The following is a 15,977-nucleotide window of genomic DNA, read 5'->3' on the forward strand; positions in this document are numbered from 1 at the left end:
TGTGATACCATCCTGCTGACAGAGGGCTGGGAGAGGAGAGCCGTAAGACCCAGACCTCTAACAGACTAGATGTCGTAAGACTGATGGCACAATGGGGAAACATCACTGCAGCAGGCTGGACAATACCTTGTCTGTTGAGCAGTTTCCCAATGCATTAACACAAGGACCTAAACAACATCAATGGCGTTTCTCTTCTATCCCGAGCCGTGAAGATATCACATCCCGAGATAGACGTGTCTTGTTTTTGAGGGAAACACATCAGGCTGTCTTTCATGATTCACCTCCACCTTGGACCGTAGGTAATACTGGGCCTCTTTCATGGCACAATAGGCATTCAAACGCTGACCCCCCCCCATGCATGTTGAGTTCATGACGGCTTTGATGTTCAGATGACCCTCTATCAAGATATTACACAGTCTTAAACGTACACACACATCTGAGACAATGCTCATGAAAAGACACAAACAAAGCAAGGTTTACATGTACACTTATAACATTTATAGAGCTAGATACAAAAAAACACTGTGGTTTACAGATCAATTATCAAAAACAACAACATAAATAATTGGCGTGACCGTGACAAATAACTTGGTCCCTGTAGTAGCAGATGAGTAAGCGGGAGTGATAGCCGATGTGTTATTGCTTTCAGAATGAACAGGACAGAAAGGCCTGCACACTGAATACGCTCCCAATTACCACATCATTGGAAACGTTTCCATCCACGAGGATCTCGGCCTGACGAAGATCCTTCCGGATCAAAACCGTGCAGTGTGCAGGCCCTTTCTGTGCTTCTCTAGGACACACTAAATCAGCCCGGGCACCTACGTTTTCTTTAAGGATGTGTGTATTGACCACCAACGGTTCTTTCAGAATGAACAACCCGCTATGTCGAGAAGGTATTACTGTAGGTCTAACGAACCCGTCCTCTACATAAGCACCTTGTCCCTTAGTGGTTAGGGTGAGGGGACATAGCGGTGGAGGGCCCTTATTGTCCCTTCACATCCAGTCCCAGTCTCTCCCAAGAATACTACCTGTCCCTCATACTGGGAGAACTTCGCTGTCTGAGGCTGAGCCCAAAACACCGATGAACTAATGATGACCCCAGGTGCCAGGCGCCGAGCACACACCCATAGCACAGTGACCTGAGGGCTAAACACCTTCACTGTACTGAACTGTGTGTACAGCTAACGATACGAATCCAAACGCATTACGTAACATTACCAGAACGCTGCTGGAACGTCACAGCTAGGTCAACACCCCTTTCTTGAGTGTTGTGATACATCGGGAAGGATACTGTACAACATTCACTGGGTGAAGGAACTCAGGACGCAAAGAGAAAGAGAAGGAAGGGTGAAAGAGGAGGTATGAGTTTCAGACTGAGGATTGGGTAGCAGTGTGATTGCGAGAGTGTTTCACCACTGAGGGTGTTGTAGATATGGGAGTGATGGTAATGATGGTTGGGATCTAGAGGGCTGTAGGCTCAGGCTGTAGTGGCTTGTAACTGTAGTGCACTGTGGGTGTGGTAGTGTGGTAGTGTAGTGTATTGTCAGTTGTCGTGTAGTGAGGGCTCTCTCTGGACCCCTGCTGGTAGCTCTGTAGTTCACCGGTACAGGTGGCGACGGGTTCCATGGCAACCTTGCCCATGACAACCATGTGGCAGTGTTTGTCTCTAACAGGATGAGCCAGGTCAATGGAGATCACAGCTGTCCAAATATGAGTCTGTCTTTCTATGGGACACACACGGTGTGAAATGAAGAGCCCTAAGTCAGAGTCCGTGTGTCCTTCCTTTGTTCATGGGATCTGGATCTGTAGCTCCTCCTCCTCTTCGTCTGGGTCGCTGGGCGGTCCGTCTGGGTTCTCCGGACTGAACCGAGCTGACCTCATCTTCCCAAACAGGCCCGGGCTCTTCTGCCGCCTCAGTCTAGAACAGAGGAACGCAAAGCAGTTTGACACATACAACAACACAGAGTTACACATGGAGTAAAACAAACATACAGTCAATAATATAGTAGAATAATAAGTCTATATACAAAGTGAGCAAAAGAGGTGAGATAAGGGAGGTAAAGGCAAAATAGGCCACGGTGGCGAAGTAAATACAATATAGCAAGTAAAACACTGGAATAGTAGATTTGCAGTGGAAGAAAGTGCAAAGTAGAAATAGAAATAATGGGGTGCAAAGGAGCAAAATAAATAAATAAATACAGTAGGGGAAGAGGGAGTTGTTTGGGCTAAATTATAGATGGGCTATGTACAGGTGCAGTAATCTGTGAGCTGCTCTGACAGTTGGTGCTTAAAGCTAGTGAGGGAGATAAGTGTTTCCAGTTTCAGAGATTTTTGTAGTTCGTTCCAGTCATTGTCAGCAGAGAACTGGAAGGAGAGGCGGCCGAAGGAGGAATTGGCTTTGGGGGTGACCAGTGAGATATACCTGCTGGAGCGCGTGCTACAGGTGGGTGCTGCTATGGTGACCAGCGAGCTGAGATAAGAGGGAACTTTACCTAGCAGGGTCTTGTAGATGACCTGGAGCCAGTGGGTTTGGCGACGAGTATGAAGCGAGGGCCAGCCAACGAGAGCGTACAGGTCGCAGTGGTGGGTAGTATATGGGGCATTGGTGACAAAACGGATGGCACTGTGATAGACTGTATCCAATTTATTGAGTAGGGTATGGGAGGCTATTTTGTAAATGACATCGCCAAAGTCGAGGATCGGTAGGATGGTCAGTTTTACGAGGGTATGTTTGGCAGCATGAGTGAAAGATGCTTTGTTGCGAAATAGGAAGCCAATTCTAGATTTAACTTTGGATTGGAGATGTTTGATGTGAGTCTGGAAGGAGAGTTTACAGTGTAACCAGACACCTAGGTATTTGTAGTTGTCCACATATTCTAAGTCAGAACCATCCAGAGTAGTGATGCTGGACAGGCGGGCAGGTGCAGGCAGCGATCGGTTGAAGAGCATGCATTTAGTTTTACTTGTATTTAAGAGCAGTTGGAGGCCACGGCAGGAGAGTTGTATGGCATTGAAGTTCGTCTGGAGGGTAGTTAACACAGTGTCCAAAGAAGGGCCAGAAGTATACAGAATGGTGTCGTCTGCGTAGAGGTGGATCAGGGACTCACCAGCAGCAAGAGCGACATCATTGATGTCTACAGAGAAAAAAGTCGGCCCGAGAATTGAACCCTGTGGCACCCCTATAGAGACTGCCAGAGGCCCGGACAACAGGCCCCCCGATTTGACACACTGAACTATCAGAGAAGTAGTTGGTGAACCAGGCGAGGCAATCATTTGAGAAACCAAGGCTATTGAGTCTGCCGATGAGGATGTGGTGATTGACAGAGTCGAAAGCCTTGGCCAGGTCAATGAAAACGGCTGCACAGTATTGTTTCTTATCGATGGCGGTTAAGATATCGTTTAGGACCTTGAGCGTGGCTGAGGTGCACCCATGACCAGCTCTGAAACCAGATTGCATAGCGGAGAAGGTGCGGTGGGATTCGAAATGCCCAGTGTTGTCAAAATTCTGTTTCTCCTGTAAAAGTCTGATTATTCCCCCAACAACTAAGGTAAAGTTCTTCCAGAAAATCACTGTGGAGATCTCAACAGTGAGCGAGTAAACAAAGTCATATTTCAGGACTCTGCGTCGGATAAACAAACAATGCATAATTCACCATCGCCTAAAAGCCCAGCACAATGGAGCTGCTTCCGTTGCCAGGTAACACTCAGTTAGCCAGAAATGACCAGTTACTGAGCCAAGGCTGCTACATTGGTGATCATACCACATGGACAACAGTGAAATACTAACATTATCTCTACAGAGGTAGAGCGGGGGGACAGGAAGAGAGAGGGAGAGAGGAATAGAGAGAGAGAAAGAGAGAGAAGGCTGAGGTCTGCTCTTTACAAACCAGGTACATTTTTTGAAATTCAGCAGAAGGTTCCCATCAGGCCTAGCTGTAATGAATCCCTCTGAGGCTCAGAGAAAAGCTTAAATTATTTATCAACAAGCCGTTTGCCGAATTGATCTTAATTTTGAGATGATTCATCACCTTGACTTGGGCCCAAAATCCTACCTGCGTGTTTGCAGTCGGCTCGGTCTGCGCCATAATGACAAAGACAAACAGGTACAAAAGAAAAGCAGACGCGGTTAATTCCTTAAACCAACACGCTCTCTCTTTCCTGTCTGTTTCGATCTCTCTTTTCCTTCTCCAGCTCCCTCCTTCTCTCTCTTCTACTTTCTCCAACTCCTTCCTCTGTGTCGTAGCAAGTTCAGTGTATCTGCTGTCACGCTTTATTAGGACACAACAGCTTAACCGTCAGGAAACTTGTTTTGAAGACAATGCCTGGCGTCTGAGGCTGGTCTGGGTAAATGGTCCGGCTGTCCAGGTAAATAGAGGATTCATTAGAGAGGAGGAGCCCAGCCAGATCAGCCCAGCTCCCAGTTACACTGCTGATCAACTAGAGTCTAGACAGTAGCACTCATGAACCTACGATAGCTAACAACACTAGGCCAGCCACCACTGCCTGCCTGGGACTGACTGACTGACTGACTCACTGACTGACTCACTGACTGACTAAAGGACTTACTGACTGACTGACTCACTGACTGACTCACTGACTGACTGGCTGAAGGACTCACTGACTGACTGACTGACTGACTGACTGACTCACTGTCTGACTCACTGACTGACTGAAGGACTCACTGACTGACTGGCTCACTGACTGAAGGACTCACAGACTGACTGACTGACTGACTCAATGACTGGATCACTGTCTGACTGACTGACTCACTTACTGACTGAAGGACTCACTGACTGACTGACTGACGGACTCACTGACTGACTGAATGCCTCATTGACTGACTGACTCACTGACTGACTGACTGACTCACTCGCTGACTCACTGACTCACTGACTGAAGGATTCACTCACTGACTGACTGACTCACTGACTGACTGACTGACTCACTCTTTGACTGACTGACTCACTGACTGACTGACTCACTGACTGACGGACTGACTGAAGGACTCACTGACTGACTGACTGACGGACTGACTGAAGGACTCACTGACTGACTGACTGACTCACTGACTGAAGGACTCACTGACTGAAGAACTCACTGACTGACTGACTCACTGAAGGACTCACTGACTGACTGACTCACTGACTCATACTGGAGAGCAGGGAATATGAGGGTGAGTGAGCTGGCTGGAAATGTACAGATAGTGAGATTTACATTATGAGCTGTCCAAGTTCATGAGTAATCAATGTGAGCTGGTGGCGCTAATCAGTCAGTAATGATACTGTGGGACCCATAGTAATATTAGGCATAAGAGATAGCCACCCTCCTTTTTAATATTATTACTATGGGTAATATCTTTAGACAATCACATGGTACTGTAAAGCAGACTAGTATTTTAGGATATAAGATGGTTATTGTGGTTATTACTGACTAATGCTCAATATCAGGCACAGTTAGGCCAGCTAAGAGATCTCAGAGGTCTTAGGGCTCTTAGATTACTGACCATCAGTAGAACGAGACCTAGTGATGATAGAGGCAGCATGTCTGATGTGCCGTGTACACTACCGTTCAAACGTTTGGGGTCACTTAGAAATGTCCTTGTTTTTGAAAGAAAAGCAACTTTTCTGTCCATTAAAATAACATCAAATTGATCAGAAATACAGTGTTGACATTGTTAATGTTGTAGATGACTATTGTAGCTGGAAACGGCAGATTTTTTAAGGAATTTCTACATAGGCGTACAGAGGCCCATTATCAGCAACCATCCCTCCTGTGTTCCAATGGCACGCTGTGTTAGCTAATCCAAGTTTATAATTTTAAAAGGCTAAATGATTATTAGAAATCCTTTTGCATTTATGTTAGCACAAATGAAAACTGTTGTTCTGATTAAAGAAGCAATAAAACTGGCCTTCTTTAGACTAGTTGAGTATCCGGAACATCAGCATGTGTGGGTTCGATTACAGGCTCAAAATGGCCAGAAACAAAACACTTCCTCTGAAACTCGTCAGTCTATTCTTGTTCTGAGAAATGAAGGCTATTCCATGCGAAAAATTGCCAAGAAACTGAAGAACGCTGTGTACTACTCCCTTCACAGAACAGCGCAAACTGGCCCTAACCAGAATAGAAAGAGGAGTGGGAGGCACCAGTACACAACTGAGCAAGAGGACAAGTACATTAGTGTCTTGTTTTAAAGTTCTCCAGATACAGAGAAATACACCTACTGTGTTGTATACTAACCGAGTGTCTAGCTAGCCAACTGGCAAGGTGGTGAGTGACAGTGAGATATGACATATTCTGTAACCTCGAATATGAGTGGAAATGTGAATGTGCCCATAGTATCACTTCTTCACTGTTTTATAATGTAAAGGTGTTCAGTACAAGTTTATATCCTTTTTAAGAGAATGATCATTTACATATTTGTGATACAGAGACTAATGATAATAATCAGAAGGAGACCTAGTGATGATATAGGCAGCATGTCTGATGTGCCCTGTCTGTCTTGTGATTTAAAAAAAATAAGAAAAGTAAACATTCGAAACTTCTACACAAAGTCGGTGACATTATTCAAGTGTGCAACAATACCGGCAATAGAGGAGTGAGTGTGTTCAGTGTGTGTTTAGTGAGTGTTCAGTGTGAGTGTTCAGTGTGTGTTCAGTGTGTGTTTAATGAAAGTTCAGTGTGTGTTCAGTGTGTGTTCAGTGTGTGTTTAGTGAACATTCAGTGTGTGTTCAGTGTGTTCAGTATGAGTGTTCAGTGTGTGTTTAGTGAACATTCAGTGTGTGTTCAGTGTGAGTGCTCATTGCGTGTTCAGTGTGAGTGTTCAGTGTTTGTTCAGTGTGTTCAGTATGAGTGTTCAGTGTGTGTTCAGTGATTGTTCAGTGTGAGTGTTCAGTGTGAGTTCAGTGATTGTTCAGTGTGAGTGTTGAGCTGTGTGTTCAGTGATTGTTCAGTGTGTGTTCAGTGTGAGTGTTCAGTGTTTGTTCAGTGTGTTCAGTATGAGTGTTCAGTGTGTGAGTGTTCAGTGTGTGTTTAGTGTGTTCAGTGTGTGTTTAGTGAGTGTTTAGTGTGTGTTCAGTATGAGTGTTCAGTGTGTGTTCAATGATTGTTCAGTGTGAGTGTTGAGCTGTGTGTTTAGTGATTGTTCAGTGTGAGTGCTCAGTGTGTGTTCAGTGATTGTTCAGTGTGTGTTCAGTGATTGTTCAGTGTGAGTGTTCAGTGTGAGTGTTCAGTGTGAGTGTTCAGTGTGAGTGTTCAGTGATTGTTCAGTGCGAGTGTTGAGCTGTGCCCCATGCAGCATCCCTTTGGGAGACAAAGCGACACTAATGTGACACGGTGGCTCTGTGGGGCCATCTCTGATCCCTCACCAGCAGGCTTCAGCACCTCACTCTGCACATCAAAGACCCAACACAGCTTCACATAATGAATCCACTCCCTCCTCAATTATAGATGACCCTGGTCTGAGCTGCAGCTGAACCAGCAAAGGAAACACAATCCTTATTAAAACTACACAACCACTCATGTTATTATGATGTGAGAGTTGAACTGTTTCTAGAAATGTGCAGGATAGATTGGCGTGCCTGTTCGCAGTGGACCTGCAGCAGTGTGCGCGGCTGTGTGTGTTGTGATGACGCACGGCTAGAATGGCTCCAGGGTGAACTGAGCCTCAGTTTAGAAAGAGAAAGAACACAGCCTCCCACACAGCCTGGGATCACTCTGCGTCAAATTAGATTATTCAACCAGGTAGTGAGAATCAGCCTCTACGATATGTCCGCTAACCCTGGCAAGTACAGAATATACTATGTTAACTATTTCCAAGAAGCAGTATCTGTGCTGCCACCCCATTCACTGCTCTCTGTTCTCATCCTCTGTGGTGTAATGCTAGCCTGGTTCCAGGTCTGTTTGTGCTGTTCTGTCAATGTCTGTGGTCATTGACTATATACAGGAGTTAGAAAGACAATACCAACAGATGTGGAATCAGGCTAGTATGATGGTGCCAGAGGCCTGGATTGACCCTCTCTGTTTCCCAGGCCATGTTAGTCTACTGGGGGGACTCACTGACAGGAACAGAGATCCTTTTAATGGCGCTAAATTACACATAATAGTGTTTTGACCACAGTCACCCACTAAACGACTAAAAGCTTTTCCATTGCCCAAACACTTAGCAAGGCCATTTTAAGGTGTCAGAGAGTACATCTGAAGGACAAGGGGGGGGGGGGCAGAGAGAGAGGGAGAGAGAGAGAAAGATAGAGAGAGGGTGAGAGAGAGAGCGAGGGTGAGAGTGAGAGAGAGCGAGAGAGAGAGCGAGAGAGACAGAGCGAGAGAGAAAGAGGGGGGTGGGGTGGGGGGAGATATAGAAATGATACCCACTGGGCAAAAACTGGTTGAATCAACATTGTTTCCATGTCATTAAAAAACATAAATGTGATTTGTTAAAAAGTCATCAACGTAGGGGAATTTCCCATTTTTCCCACACAACTTTAAACTTAAATCCAATGACATGAAATGTTTTGTTGATTTCACGTTGAATTCACGTTAGTTGACAACCCAACAGAAATGAAATCAAAACTAAACAATTAAATTGCGTCTGTGCCCAGTGGGTAGTCTATATTTTCATGCTGCTACTATAATTAATTTATCAAACTCATGCCCAATTGCTTCCACAACATCTTCCACAACAAAGCCTCCGCTACAAATGCATGAACGCAAATCAATCTAATCTATAAAGCCAACAGCCTTGCTAAACTGCTAATGTGTTATTTCTGTCTGTTCACAGCTGGTACAATATCAAATAGCAATGTGGCACACACTGTGGGAATATACAGTACGAAGGCTATACGTTAGATTGAAAGGAGAGAGAAATCAAGGTTGGAAAGATCTCAAATACCAATACAATTCTAAGCCCTTCATCTTAAATCTATAGACGAAGCCAACGTTCTTTTTTTCCCCCCTCGCTTTCCCTCTCTTTTCTAATCCTCCTCTCCTACTCCCTCTCTTCTGTTATATAACTACCTCTCAGATCACGTTAAACCCTCGGAAAACATACAAGCCGAGAGGAGAACTTCAAATGGCAGCGCACACAACCTGCTGTCAACATCCACTGCTCGAAATGGAGGCTGTGCGTGTTAAGCCTCTCACTGTTCAGCCAGAGAGTTTTGCTACTGTCGTTGGTGCTCCGCAACCTGCGTCACATTTTGAAGTCTGAATTGGCCCCCTGATTGCGCGAAACAGACAAGCCTGCTACAGTGAAGGGAAATCAAAAGAAAAGAAGAAGCTTCATTTGATCCACTTTCTAATTGCCTTCAGAGTGCCGAGTATTTAGAGAGATCTGAACGTCCTGCCGGTCCACCAGAAATGACACAACACACAGAAAGAAAAACATCCTTTCTTACCACACGCACATGCATTTCCCATCACATGCACACATTATCCTGAAAAGTGGACCATTAAGCTGTCAGTCTTCAGACCAGAGGGGACACTACAAAGCAGGATCAATGAGTTAGCCAGCTAACTTTGATAAACAACCATGAATAACTATTGATGTTATGGTTCATTAAGGAAGTTAAACTTAGATATGTTGTTTTGGATGTTGAATCAATTAGACCATGCCCATTTCAAGCTTATTTTTCAAAGAAATTAAAAGTCATTTCAGAAGGCAAGTTAGCTGGCTAAATCATTGATTCTGCGTTGTAGAATAGGCCTACACCTCAGCCATAGAAGTGGCTAGTTGTTTATGTCCAGTGTGACAGATTGGAGCGGCACAATATCACAAAGCGTAAAGGCCAGATCCTGGTGTATAGATGCCTCACATGACATCACCACCCCTCCGAATCAGGACCGTTCTGTTTTAACAACGCTCTGACAGTGTCATGGCGACACGCCCCCCATTGTTAGAGACCTTTCTCATGGTGGCTAGCTTTGTCTGTCTGTCTGTCTGTCTGTCTGTCTGTCTGTCTGTCTGTCTGTCTGTCTGTCTGTCTGTCTGTCTGTCTGTTTGTTTGTATGTCTCTCTGTTGTGTTCATCTCTTATCTCCCTCTCCATTTCTCCGAGGCCATTATATACACACGCTTCAGCGCCGTCTGCAATTATCTTACCACTGACCCTAGGCATGTTAACAAACCCGGGGGCCAAAGGTCATGTGTGTATGGGCTATGTGGAGTATGTGTGTGTGTGTGTGTGTGTGCGCGCGCGTGTGGCATTGAGTGTGTGTGCATAGGATTAGACGATCCACAGAGGATTGATTGATAAATCGATGTGAAGGATGGACTTTTAACAAGCTACAGTAAAATAAGCATTTGGTAGGCTGGGCCACTAACCACCCCTTCCCCACCACACACACACACACACACACACACACACACACACACACACACACACACACACACACACACACACACACACACACACACAGTACTGGCTGTCCCAGAATGCAACAGAGGTTTTCCCGGATCACCTGGCCTGGTCTGAGGTATTGATTTAGACATTAGCTTTATGATCATAGACTGGGCTGGAGCTGGGAGACCACTAGACTATTTATATCTCAGACAGACAGGCTGGGATGTGGTGGGAACTATTCCCCTGGTTAAAGGGATAGTGAGACATTTTGGCAATTACTTTTTTCTACTTTCCCAGGGTGAGATGAACTCATCAGATGAACTCAGATTAACTCATTATGTCTCTGCGTGCAGTTTGAAGGAAGGTGTAGGTCGTTTCTGGAGCCATTGCTAACTAGCGCTTGCGAAATCACTGAAAGTCTACAGGAACAGCTAGTATGCTAGTTCATCTAACTCTGGGTGAGTAGAAAAAAGGGCTTTATTGCCATAATGTCACATTATCCCTTTAAAGAGCCAGAGGAGAGAGATCAAAGAAAGCATTACATATGGCCGGAAAAGATGGGAGAGAAAGAAATGACAGAAAGAGAGAGGAGTGATAGGATAGTTTAATACCCATAGGAGAGGTAGTGGACAACCACTAAATCTCAAAACCCTTCTTCCATTAATATTTCATTTTTTAGAAGTATTAATATTCCCACTCCTATCCAGCTACATCCCGTGCATCAGGGTTAATGTGGTTTGAGCGAGTTCATCCACATACAGTACCGTGTCATACTAGGTACCTGATGGGGCCTGACTCCCTCACTGTTCCAGGTCAGGGCTCCATGAGGCTCTATGTGTGTGTTCCTAAAGACGTTTCCATGCCAACACGCCTGTCACCCCTCTGCTAAGCTACAGGGGGCCATGACTGGGCGGCCCGCGATTGGCTGTCGGAGGGGATGAGCTGGGACACGGGTGGAATGATAAAGCAGAGAGAGAGAGAGAGAGAGAGAGCTGGGGGACAGGAAGGCTAGCAGACAGACTGGCCTAGTGTAAGTAGGGCTGCCTGCCTGACAAACTAAGACACAAGCCTCAGTGGGCTAATATCCTCCAGCTAAGATACCTGGGAGAACTAGAGTTTAGAACACAAGCATGGCAGCCATACACTGTTTGATTAAACATCTTACACTACCAAAGACCGCTGAGAAGGGTATGACATTGGACGTGTGAATGTGTGCTTTTCCTGCATGTAGATAAACATAGGTAGAGCGTATGTGTGAGAGCATATATGAGAGGTGTGTGTGTGTGTGTGTGTGTGTGTGTGTGTGTGTGTGTGTGTGTGTGTGTGTGTGTGTGTGTGTGTGTGTGTGTGTGTGTGTGTGTGTGTGTGTGTGTGTGTGTGTGTGTGTGTGTGTGTGTGTGAGAGCATATGATAAGTGTGTGTGCGTATCCGTGTGTGTGTGTGTGTCAGAATCAGTCGTACCGGGACTGCAGATGTTCCAGTTGGACCTGGAGGTTCTCCGACTGCTCCACCTGCTCATCCAGAGACCGCTGTAGCTTCCTGGTCTGATTATGGGCCTCATCCAGCTGGGAGGGAGGGAGTGAGGGAGGGAGGGAGGGAGAAATCGGTCATTGCAAATCATAGTTACACCAGACTACAAATCCCTGAATCAGTATTCTGATTTGAATACTTTGGATCAAAATCCTAAATACCCAACACAAGCACTTACTGACAGTATGTACAGTATGTGTACAGTATCTACTGTATCTACACTGCCCTCTGTAATTGTTGGGACAGTGAAGCGTTTCTTGTTCTTTTGGCTCTATACTCCAAAAGTTTGGATTTAAAATCAAACAATGACTATGAGGTTAAGGTGCAGACGGTCAGATTTAATTTGAGGGTATTTCCATCCATATCAGGTGAACTGCTTAGAAATGACAGCACTTTTTGTACCTATTCCCCCCATTTAAGGGGAGCAAAAGTATTGGGACAAATTCACTTATATTTGTATTAAAGTAGCAAAAAGTAAAGTATTTGGTCCCATATTCATAGCACGCAATGACTACATCAAGCTTGTGACTCTACAAACTCTGTTTGTTTTGGTTGTGTTTCAGATTATTCTGTGCCCAAAAGAAATGAATGGTAAATAATGTATTGTGTCATTTTGGAGTCACTTTGATTGTCAATAAGAATAGAAAGCTTCTGAACACCTCTACATGAATGTGGATGCTACCATGAATACAGATAATCCTGAATTAATCTCGAATAACGACGAGTGAGAAAGTTACAGACGCATAAATATCACCCCCCCCAAGAAATGCTAACCTCTCACCATTATAGTAACAGGGGAGGTTGTGTGGGTCTATAACTTCCTCACTCATCATTACTCATGATTCATTCAGGATTATCTGTCATCATGGTAGCATCCACTTTCATGTAGAAGTGTAGAAGTGCTATACATATGGGATCAAATACTTAACTTTTTACTACTTGAATACACATAAGTGAATTGATCTCAGTACATTTTCTCCCCTAAAATGGGGGGACTATGTACAAAAGGTGCTGTAATTTCCAAACAGGTCAACGGATATGGATGAAAATACCTTCAAATTAAAGCCGACAGTCTGAACTTTAACCTCAACTTAACCAAATGCTTAATTGTCCCAATAATTACGGAGGGAACTGTATATGTATCCATGTGTACGTGAATGTGGTGTCTGTTGGTGCTCACCTCGTCCTCCGCCTGACCCAGTTCTTTTTTCAGCTCCTCCACCCTCAGCCTCAGCTTCTTCACCTCTGTCTCGTGCTGCTCCACCCGCCGGTTGGCGTGGGCCAGCTCGGCCATCTTGTCCTGGTACTGCTTCTTCACCTTGGAGTGGATGTGGCGCATGTCTGCCAACTCCTGAGGAGCAGAGGGGTCAGGGTCAGTCAGCTAGTCTGTTAGAGTGGATTTAAATCGGGCCTCAGGCCAGTTAAGTACCGTCGCTTATATGTGAATTTCAGTTTCAAGTATGTCAGATGAGTGTCGGATGCCGTTGGGTTCTGCTAGTCATCACTGCTACTGTTCGTTAGAGAATTGAGGATCTGATCAATAAGCAGGAGCACTTCTAACACATTCACGCAATAGAGAAGTACGCACTCCCACTGAAAATAAACATAATGTACCAGGAAAAGCTTGTGCCGAGCTGAACGCTTACAAACCATTACCCGTACAGCGAGAATAAAGAACACAAAGAAAACATAAAGGAAACCTTGAAACACTTGAACTGGACTGACCCCCTGGACTGGCCCCCTGGACTGGCCCCCTGGACTGACCCCCTGGACTGACCCCCTGGACTGACCACCTGGACTGACCAACTGGACTGACCCCCTGGACTGACCCCCTGGACTGACCCCCTGGACTGACCACCTGGACTGACCCCCTGGACTGACCATCTGGACTGACCCCCTGGACTGACCCCCTGGACTGACCACCTGGACTGACCCCCTGGACTGACCATCTGGACTGACCATCTGGACTGACCATCTGGACTGACCACCTGGACTGACCCCCTGGACTGACCACCTGGACTGACCATCTGGACTGACCATCTGGACTGACCCCCTGGACTGACCCCCTGGACTGACCCCCTGGACTGACCACCTGGACTGACCATCTGGACTGACCACCTGGACTGACCCCCTGGACTGACCCCCTGGACTGACCACCTGGACTGACCATCTGGACTGACCATCTGGACTGACCACCTGGACTGACCCCCCACATACACATACATTTATGCTACACACACATCATACTGCTGCTACCAGTCTCTTATTATGATTGCTAAATACTGGACAGTTTAAACACTTGCCCCCCAATCCCCCCCTTCCTCAAAACACGTGTAAATATTGTATTATCCTGTATTATGCTGCCTTCCTGTATTATATTTACCTGTACGCTAAAATGTTTATTCTATTCATCTGAGCCATTTACTTTATGTTCGTATTCTTATCTTTTATTATTTCTTATGGTTGTTGTCAAAAACTAGAAACTTGAAAAGGAAAAGACAACCACAAAGAAAACCCTGCTCACAGATCTCTGATGAGTTGAGCGTGTTTCTCATTTCTCTGCTCTGCATTGAACAGTCAGAGTGCAGTCTTGACTTAACCCTCACTGTCATCACTCACATCAGTTGAGTTCTCCTGAGGATTCTCCTGTACGATCAGGGCAGAACAGCATGACCTACTGTTTAATAAGGCCAGAGAAATCAAACAGGAGTGAGGGAGGGAGACAAGAACGGGAAGAAGAGAGTGAGAGAGTGGAGAGAGAGAGAGAGTGGAGAGAGAGAGAGAGAGTGGAGAGTGAGAGTGGAGAGAGAGAGTGGAGAGAGAGAGAGGTGGAGAGAGAGAGTGGAGAGAGAGAGAGGTGGAGAGAGAGAGGTGGAGAGAGAGAGAGAGAGAGAGACAGAGACAGAGAGAGAGACAGAGAGAGAGACAGAGAGGAGGAGGGAGGGCATTGGTATTCCCTAGCTGCATAGCCAAGCACTCAAGCAGCCCTGGCTAGATGAGCGGTCCTATTGAAACAGACGGGCCATGGTATTGATTCAGTGCTCCAGCCCTCCACTTAACAGGAAGGGAAAAAATACAACTTAAAAAAAACCCACAACAACAAAGGAAGGAAGTTGAAGTTTGCAGTTGAGGTGATAAACTGTGTAAACAATGCCTCAGTCCGCCACTGGCAGTGTGATATGCCTACTAGGTACGCCCAATCGATGTGGGGCCAAGTCAGAAAATAACTTCCCCAAACGTATTCTTTTCTACATCTAAGAATCTTTGACACCTTTAAATCAAAATGGCAATCCACCACCGACACCTTCATAAACACAAGCCATCACTATCATATTCAAAACCTCACTAATACGGCTGTCCCAATCAACAACAAAAAATAGATTGGTCAAAATTTCAAAACGTGTATTTTTTTCCATATATAGACACATCCTACAGAATGTGTTTCATTTAAATCAACTATATGCACTGAGCTTGTCTGGTGCTTTAACAGCACTGTTTGATGAGATAATTAAGACCGCAATTGATTTGATTGTACCGGGCCTGGCTCAGCCTTGCTGTGCTGTGTTAAGAGTGGCTTTGTGACTAGCACACGTTGTCTCTCTCTCCTCCCTGCTGCAGCGACCACCACAGAGCATCAACAGTCTTTACATTCCCTATTCCCTCAACCCTTGCTCTCTATATGTGACACATGTATGCATTGCATGCATGTGACCAATAGGGCCTGACCTATAGCATATGACGTGACAAATAAACTCGAAACGGGGGGAAGTTTGGTTGCTCAGGAGGTAAAGGGGAAGTCAGATGTGTGGAATAAATTTGATTAGTTGTGGAAAAATCAGATATGTGTCTTTTTTTGCTACTAATCAACTAAAGAAATCTTGGTCGACCAACAGTCTATCGACTAAACAATCGACCAGTCAACGAAATGGGGTCAGCCCTACTCTCTAACCATACCATCACAGACAAATCATATAGATAGAACCAGAGAAGTGGAAGATTGGAATAGTCAGGGAGACCATGGACGAACAACAGGGGAAATACATCCACTGCCACCCCATTGGTCTCAGCGGACCGATTGAGTCCTTGATTAAAGGTGAATTATTGATGTGTT

General features: G+C 45.4%; 1 protein-coding gene across 4 annotated transcripts in view; it reads right to left on the minus strand.

The window, feature by feature from the left end:
- Window positions 1–475: 475 nt before the first annotated feature.
- Window positions 476–15,977, minus strand: part of LOC115202948 (coiled-coil domain-containing protein 102A) — a 69,057-nt gene continuing 53,555 nt past the window's right edge. For 3 of the 4 annotated variants that reach the window (XM_029767153.1, XM_029767151.1, XM_029767154.1), the window contains exons 7-9: window positions 13,047–13,217; window positions 11,798–11,901; window positions 476–1,921 (exon numbers count right to left, since the gene is read on the minus strand). In XM_029767153.1, the coding sequence (XP_029623013.1) occupies window positions 1,792–1,921; window positions 11,798–11,901; window positions 13,047–13,217 (405 nt within the window). In that variant the 3' untranslated portion in view covers window positions 476–1,791. Of the gene's footprint in view, window positions 1,922–11,117; window positions 11,279–11,797; window positions 11,902–13,046; window positions 13,218–15,977 lie in introns of all 4 variants that reach the window. The other variant, XR_003880089.1, reaches the window with a different exon arrangement.

Source organism: Salmo trutta, chromosome 12 (genome assembly GCF_901001165.1).
Source record: "Salmo trutta chromosome 12, fSalTru1.1, whole genome shotgun sequence".
In the NCBI taxonomy this organism is placed as follows: Eukaryota; Metazoa; Chordata; class Actinopteri; order Salmoniformes; family Salmonidae; genus Salmo; species Salmo trutta.